Below are 7,419 nucleotides of genomic sequence, written 5' to 3' on the forward strand. Positions count from 1 at the left end.
AGGAAACCGGAGTGCCCGGAGGAAACCCACGCAAGCACGGGGAGAACATACAAACTCCGCACAGGATGTCTGGAGCTGGATTTGAACCCACGACAGGTTCCCATGACATGAACTGTGCCGCACAAGCGCTAACCACTGCGCCGCCGTGCTGCCTAGGCAAACTCAGTTGGGCATTTTAACACCTACTATACTAGAGAAAATATTATGCTTTCAACTTTTTAGGGACACCTCAAACAACACACCCAACCTCTGTGTACAATTATGAAAAATAATTTTAACTTTAAATTATCAAAAATGTAGAACTTATTTTTTGATTTTTAAATTAAAAAAAAAAAGTTTCTGACAAATCACTGTCTACAACACTAGCAACTAATGCTAGTGTCCATGGCGGATAATGCTGCATCATGTATATCACAGGCAAGCGTCCAAATAACGAAAAATCCAAGGAGGGTGGTACAGAAAACGCTGTGTTTCTTTTAATAGACATTTTCTTTGTTATTGTTTCCGCCAGCCTCGAAACTTTGACCCCATGCGCAAGTAACCTCGCCTGTTCCAGGACCTCCCTCATTATCGCCCCCAAGTGTTTACACTGTCTTCATTAGCAGCCAGCCCTCTACTGATAACAAAGCTTAAAAGAAGCCATCAATGGCACTGATAAGTGTGGCCGAGCTACTATTTTGGTTGACGCGAGTCCCCCCAGTGTTTACCCTCGGGAGCATGGGAGAGCACATCACTGCCACGGTCCTTTGGCTGAAGGTCCGACTTTGCAGAAGCTGCGAGTTTGAAAAATGTACGACTCCAGGAGCTTCTTGTTCCAGGTCTGCTTGAGTCTGCTGCTTTCCACAGGCTGGTGCACCTGCAAGCCGCTGGGCAATGACATCCAAAGCCACAGGTTTTACTCCACAGAGGATCTTCTGGAGGAGGAAGAGGCCGACGCAAGGACAGCCAATCTCCTGGGAACCATCAAAGAAGACTTCCTAAAGAAACTCAACCTCTCCGATGTTCCTCAGGAGCATGGGAAAATCCAACCACCGCAGTTCATGATGGAGCTCTACAACAAGTATGCGTCAGACAGCTCAGACATCCCTCAGTCCGATGTTATTCGCAGCTTCAGCATCCAAGGTAGACTCGATTTGCGTTGTCAGAAACCCAGATAAACTGAAATGTTTGTATGAAAGTAGCTTGCGATTGACATATGTCAAATAGAACAAAACCGAAAGATAGGGATGTTCAATACCACTTTTATTCCAGACCAATATCATGCTTTGTTCTTGGGTAGTGATCGATACATATTTTAGATACAAATACAAATCGTTCATATTCCCTCATGTCTCCACAAACATTGACATTATGATATACTTAAGGAAATTCCTATAAATACCAGCATCATTTTTCATTAAAATTGGATGAAATGTTTAAGTGTTCTTTAATTTTTAATAGTTAAATGACCACTAGAGGGCAGCCGATACTGGTACCCAAACCTTAAAAATAAGACTAGGAACATCAGCAATGCTGGTAGCTCATACAATATATTTTTTTTCTGATGCACATTCATAACTTTTAAATTCTGGGGGTAAGAGAAAAAAACTTGATATTAAATGGATAATCATTCTCTGACAATGAAAATTAAAGAAAGCAGACTGCCACTATTTAAAGTTTGGCTGTTCTGTGGATTTTTCTGCCTTTTGTTGTAATAATCTTCTATTAGGACTTTTTGAATAGGTCATAAATCAACTAATAAAAATAGCAATACAGACGTAAATTAAGTTTTAATTTGGTGCACAGAAAAGTGACTAAATCAGGTCTTTCATTACCATCCTGGTAATTTGAATTAATTGTGTTGGAGGAAAAGAAAACATCAAGCCAGGCAGGACCGCAGCACTTGAGGAACAGATTCAGACACGCCAGGTTTTTATTAATCAACTAAAGAAACAATTGCAGCAAAGTGAGGTAAAACATGGAATACAAAACCCCTAATAATTCCGTAAATAGAGTACCATACCTCCGACATGAATAATCTGTAGGTTGAAGAAAAACTGAGCCTTATGGTTCAAAATAAATACCACTATCTGTCTTTCAGATATCACACATTCTGTGACAAACGGCCCAAAATCCATCAACAGGCTACTGTTCAACATCAGCATCCCAGGCCATGAAAAGGTCATCAGTTCAGAACTACAACTCTATTTCCTTCCAGACACAAGGTCAAGGTTGAGCCCCCACAGTTTCACAGCCTCCGTCAGTGTCTACCGTAGGGATGAGGAAGGTTTGAGATCCGACCGGAAGGCTCTGGCTTGCAAAGAGTTGACTGGTTCTCAGAACATGTGGGTGAACTTGGACGTGACCTCGGCCATTCAAAGTGGAGTGGACTCAAGACGAGGAATAATCCAGTTCGACGTGGTGGTAGCCGGGAACGAAGTTGATGATGGCGGCGGTTTGAGGTTGAGTCTTTCCACGGATGACAACACCTCAGCCGCTTTGATTGTCTTCTCGGACGACCTTGACAGCAGGAAGCGTGAGGCCAAGAAAGAACTCAGGGAGATGATCCTTCATGGAGAAAAGACCATATTCCGCTCGGAGGACGACCAGAATAGCGAAGACCGATTCGCTAACCTGATCCCTGGAGCTCAGCACCGCCGCAAGAGAAGAAAGGCAGAGCGGGAGTACTGCCGGCGGACATCCCTCAAGGTAAATTTCAAAGACATCGGCTGGGACAGCTGGATCGTGGCGCCTCCGGAATACGACGCCTTCGAATGTCGAGGGTTGTGCTATCACCCGCTAACGGACGAGTCCACCCCATCAAAGCATGCCCTTATCCAGACGCTGATGAACATCCGTAACCCAAAAAAAGCCAACATGGCATGCTGCGTTCCCATCAAACTGGACCCTATCACGGTTATGTATCAAGAGAACGGACTTGTCACCATTCGATACTTGTACGAGGAGATGAAAGTGGCAGAATGTGGATGCAGGTAGTCGGTAAGAACCCTTTACGGCAGTTATTATTATTAGAAGCATATTTATGATGCCCTGTTTTTAAGAATAAATGTGAATCTGTATATTTATATTTACAATAGTTTTTCACTTGACTATAGTAATATACTAAACGTGTGAAGTAAGATTGTTCAATTTTTATTATTTTGATAAACACGTTTATTATTCTAGTGACAAGTGAATCCACTGTACTGCATTAGCAACTCTTGATAAAACATTTACCACACTATTGTGAGCGAATACCAAAGAGGCCAAACAGAAAACATACCAGTCAACTTTTGATTATTAAGTGAGTTAAATCTGTCAGGAGGCTGAAAAGCTTACTAGATTAGCAACTGTGACGGCTGGAATTCTGTACCTACTGGGACGTTAATTAACTAAAAAGATTATCCAAGCACCAAGAGAAGCCAGTAGCAAATATGTCTGCATACTTACTGTATCCTTAAATTTTTTTAGGAGGCCTGCTGGTTTTGATGTTCTGGTCTATCTCATTAGTAGGATTTGTTGTTTAGTACACACTGTATTTTTAAGGAATGTAGAAGCAAAGCAAAATGAACCAATTTCTTTGAAAAAGTGTGAGTTAAAGTGATTTGAAAGTGAAGGTAACGAGTTTGGTTAAATAACCCAGATATGATTGGATCAGAAGTCCTCAGCTATACCTGAACTAAGGTGCCTAGTTGTGTTGACTAAGCTAGCGGGTTAACCTTCTTCTGGTTTCCACTTGATGAACGAACAGGACAACTAAAAGCAGCTATGGCCACGTGTTCGCTTGGAAGTGACCGAGACATTGCCACTTTACAGTACCAAAGTACACTTCTCCCACAAGCTTTTGTAATACGGTAGTAATGTAAGTGTGATCAGGCTTTTCAGCATTTCTGAGTGCTTAAATGTGTGCGACTGTGAGAATGTTTATCCATTTACCCTGGGTAAAGTTAACATTGTCATCGAATTACTTTTTGAAATATTTAGATACGCCAAACCAGGTCTTCTCCAAAATGACACTAATTAGTTTGTAAAGTCAGTATTTAAGATAGAATTGTAAATTAAACAATCAACCTATGCATCTGCTTGATTATTGAAATGATTGTCTAAAAGTGTAATAAAATGAATTTAAAATGATCCATGCGTTTATTTGTTTGTCTTTGTGATTTCTTTTGGATGCAACCATGATGGAATTTAGTTATTTTGCAACCGTTGAAAGTTAAATACCCTTTCTTTATAAGTACGGATTCCAACAGCTGCAATGTAGACAAAAGTGATATGCTATCATATTCTTGACCAGCAGATGGCAACAGAGCACCAGAAATACGTGCATGATACGCCATACAAGTTGATAAATATGAACTAAGGGCCAAGTAATATTGAAGAATGAATGAATGAAAGCGAAAGTTGTTATTTGATAGCCTTTTCGCCAGTGTTAATCTATTTTCATAACTCAAATCAAATGCCACTGGTAATTTGGCCTTGCTTCTCAAAACACTTCTTTTTAAATTGACAAAGTATCTTTAGAAATGCTTCCCGGTCTCAACGCCCACTTGGCGAGCTTATCGTTGCCTTACAAAAGGTATAATAAGATTAGAGGTTTATTACGGGCCAAATCCTCTTATGAGTGTGTTAACAGAAATCGTCCAGCCATAACAGAGGTATTTGGCAAAGAACCTCTTCACAGGCAGAGGTTCTTTCTCCAGCTCTGCTCGTTTTTGGCGTGGTGAAGCTGGCAAAAATGGCGAAGGCTCTGTTTTTGGTGGCGTTTCTTCTCATTTTGGGAAATTTCACCTTCATCCAGGCTGGGTTTGCTCCCAGTCTTATCGTCGACATGGTGAATATTGTCTTGGACAACTACTGCTCGCCAGAGAAGTTGTCAGGGCTGAAGGTAGCCATTGAAACAGCCGGCAGCAACACAGAGATCCTCAATATTCCAGATGGTGAGTCTTTATCTCGGGTCCTAAGCGCTGGACTCCAAACTACAATCAGTGACCCACGTTTGAAGGTCTCGTATGAGCCAGACTTCGTCCCTGTTGTCGCCCCTCAAATGCCTGCCCTGCCGCCTGAGCAACTTGTCGCAATGCTCCAGAACGCCATAAAGCTGGACATTTTGGAGGACAATATCGGCTACATGAGGATAGACCACATCCTAGGGGAGGTGGCCGCCGACAAGATCGGCAAAATGCTGGTAGACTTAGTCTGGAACAAAGTCCTCCCTACTTCAGCTCTCATCTTCGATTTGCGCCACGCCATTAGTGGGGACATGACGGGACTCTCTTACATTGTGTCGTACTTTACAACGTCTGAGTCTGTGATTCACATTGACAGCGTGTACGATAGGCCTTCAAACACCACCACCAAGCTGCTGTCTTTGCCAACGCTGCTAGGTGAGCGATACGGCACAGTTAAACCCCTCATCATCCTCACCAGCAAAAACACCAAAGGCGTCGCTGAAGATGTGGCCTATTGCCTCCAGAAGCTTAAGCGTGCAACCGTTGTTGGAGAAAAGACCGCCGGGGGCTCGGTCAAAATGGATCAGCTCAGAGTGGGCGACACTGACTTCTATGTGACTTTGCCCACCGCCAAGTCTGTCAACCCCGTCACTGGTTCAACATGGGAGCTGACAGGGGTCACCCCAGATGTTAAAGTTGACGCAGAGGATGCCCTGGCTACAGCCATTAAGATAGTAAAGCTCCGCCTACAAGTGCCTGCCATTATTGAGAGCTCGGCTACACTGATTGCCGACAACTATGCCTTTGAGAAGATTGGTGCCGATGTTGCAGGGCAGTTAAAAGGGCTCCTAGAAAAGGGCAAATACAGCATGGTGGTCTCAAAGGGCAGTCTTGAAGAGGAATTGTCTGCAGACCTGAAGACTTTATCTGGTGACAAGAGCCTTAAGACCACCAGCAACACCCCAGTTCTCCCACCAATTGTAAGTCAACAAGGCACTGACAAATACATTGACTTATTATTGCAATTCTTTATTATCTGTCCCCTCAGAATTATTCTCCAGAAATGTACGTTGACCTCATCAAAGTCTCCTTCAACACCGACATTTTGGAAGACAACGTCGGATACCTACGTTTTGACATGTTCGGGGAATTCGAGGAGGTTAAGGCCATTGCCCAGATTATCGTGGAGCACGTTTGGAGTAAAGTTGTCAACACCAATGCAATGATTATTGACCTCAGGTGGGCAATGTTTGACCAACTGTATGGATAATTGCTAACTAAATTGCTTATTATGGTTATGTTTTGGAGAAGTAAACCAAAAAAGTGATTTGCACAAGAGTACAAGTCTCTGTTTGGAATTATGACAAGCACAAAGTACGTCTTCTGTGATGGACTCAAGTCTGTTGGCTTACATTTTACATTGTTTCAATAATAAAACAATAAAAATAAAAACAGTGACCCCATAATCAAGGTTGCCTTGATTAATTAATTTGTGGTGGATAAGGTTTATCATTTCCTTTAACTGCCTTTGCAGAAACAACCTCGGTGGGCCTACGACAGCGATCGCCGGTTTTTGCTCGTACTTCTTTGACGCCAACCAGCAGATTGTACTGGACAAGCTGACAGACAGACAGTCTGGCACCTCCACAGAACTCCAGACACTGCCAGAACTCACGGGTAATTGGATATGGCATTGGGCAATTGTTGATTAATGCTGTTCTGTGGTACAGTACTGCTAACATAGATTCTTGACTGATGTGTAAGGTTTGTACAGTGATCCCTTGATTCAATTAAGTAACCCAGTAAACTACTAAAAGGAGATTCTTGCTTCTGTAAAAGGTTTTACTCAAAAGACCGCCCCTCCTTCCTTTAGGTACTTCTAATTGTGTTTCGAAAACTTTCAATTTCGGCCAGGTCCAAGGTACGGCTCCAAAAAGACCCTGATCATCCTGACTAGTGGAGCAACGGCGGGGGCAGCAGAGGAGTTTGTCTTCATTATGAAGCGGCTGGCCCGCGCTATGATCGTGGGTGAAACCACTTCTGGGGGATCCCACCCTCCCAAGACATTCCAAGTAGGCGACAGCGACATATTCCTCAGCATCCCTACGGTCCACTCTGACGACACCCTGGGGCCAGCCTGGGAGAGGAACGGTGTTGCGCCTCACATACCCGTCTCGGCAGCGGCGGCCCTTGAAACAGCCAAGAGTATTTTGAAGAAGCACCTGGCTGGTCAAAACTGAACGGCCCAACAATGAAAAATGTGCTTTTGCTTTGAGAATACTGATGGATCAAATAAATTGTGTATTGAAATGATAATCTTATTTGAGATTAATTACAATGTCAGTTTTGAAGCCAGTTTTTATTACTCTGACACGTGACCACTGTCTGTTCTGCTGGTAAATTTACATGATATAAACCTATTTGGGACGAAATAATTAAAATAATTAATAGAAATGGTGTCTTTGTGTGTTGTTTTTATCAATAAATT

At 42.8% G+C, this 7,419-nt stretch overlaps 2 protein-coding genes and 1 long non-coding RNA gene across 3 annotated transcripts in view; 2 read left to right on the forward strand and 1 right to left on the reverse strand.

Moving 5' to 3' along the window:
- LOC148347408 (uncharacterized) overlaps positions 1–7,419 on the reverse strand; it is an 88,276-nt gene that overhangs the window by 49,515 nt on the left and 31,342 nt on the right. The gene's annotated exons all lie outside the window — the stretch shown is intronic.
- Positions 585–4,081, forward strand: gdf2 (growth differentiation factor 2). The gene is made up of 2 exons (XM_088323500.1): positions 585–1,122; positions 2,081–4,081. Exons 1-2 carry the CDS (start codon positions 789–791, stop codon positions 2,974–2,976), a joined length of 1,230 nt encoding a protein of 409 aa, XP_088179626.1. The 5' UTR covers positions 585–788; the 3' UTR covers positions 2,977–4,081.
- Positions 4,625–7,385, forward strand: rbp3 (retinol binding protein 3). The gene is made up of 4 exons (XM_088323973.1): positions 4,625–5,911; positions 5,980–6,170; positions 6,466–6,608; positions 6,846–7,385. Exons 1-4 carry the CDS (start codon positions 4,718–4,720, stop codon positions 7,169–7,171), a joined length of 1,854 nt encoding a protein of 617 aa, XP_088180099.1. The 5' UTR covers positions 4,625–4,717; the 3' UTR covers positions 7,172–7,385.

Source organism: Urocampus carinirostris, chromosome 19 (genome assembly GCF_059441175.1).
Source record: "Urocampus carinirostris isolate Australia breed hairy pipefish chromosome 19, RoL_Ucar_1.0, whole genome shotgun sequence".
Taxonomy (NCBI): domain Eukaryota; kingdom Metazoa; phylum Chordata; class Actinopteri; order Syngnathiformes; family Syngnathidae; genus Urocampus; species Urocampus carinirostris.

Bases quoted from the DNA above. Each gene is read 5' to 3' on its own strand.
- gdf2 (XM_088323500.1), top strand. From the start codon at position 789: ATGTACGACTCCAGGAGCTTCTTGTTCCAGGTCTGCTTGAGTCTGCTG. The intron at 1,123-2,080 runs GTAGACTCGATT...TCTGTCTTTCAG, and splicing joins TCGCAGCTTCAGCATCCAAG to ATATCACACATTCTGTGACA.
- rbp3 (XM_088323973.1), top strand. From the start codon at position 4,718: ATGGCGAAGGCTCTGTTTTTGGTGGCGTTTCTTCTCATTTTGGGAAAT. The intron at 5,912-5,979 runs GTAAGTCAACAA...CTGTCCCCTCAG, and splicing joins CCCCAGTTCTCCCACCAATT to AATTATTCTCCAGAAATGTA. The intron at 6,171-6,465 runs GTGGGCAATGTT...CTGCCTTTGCAG, and splicing joins GCAATGATTATTGACCTCAG to AAACAACCTCGGTGGGCCTA.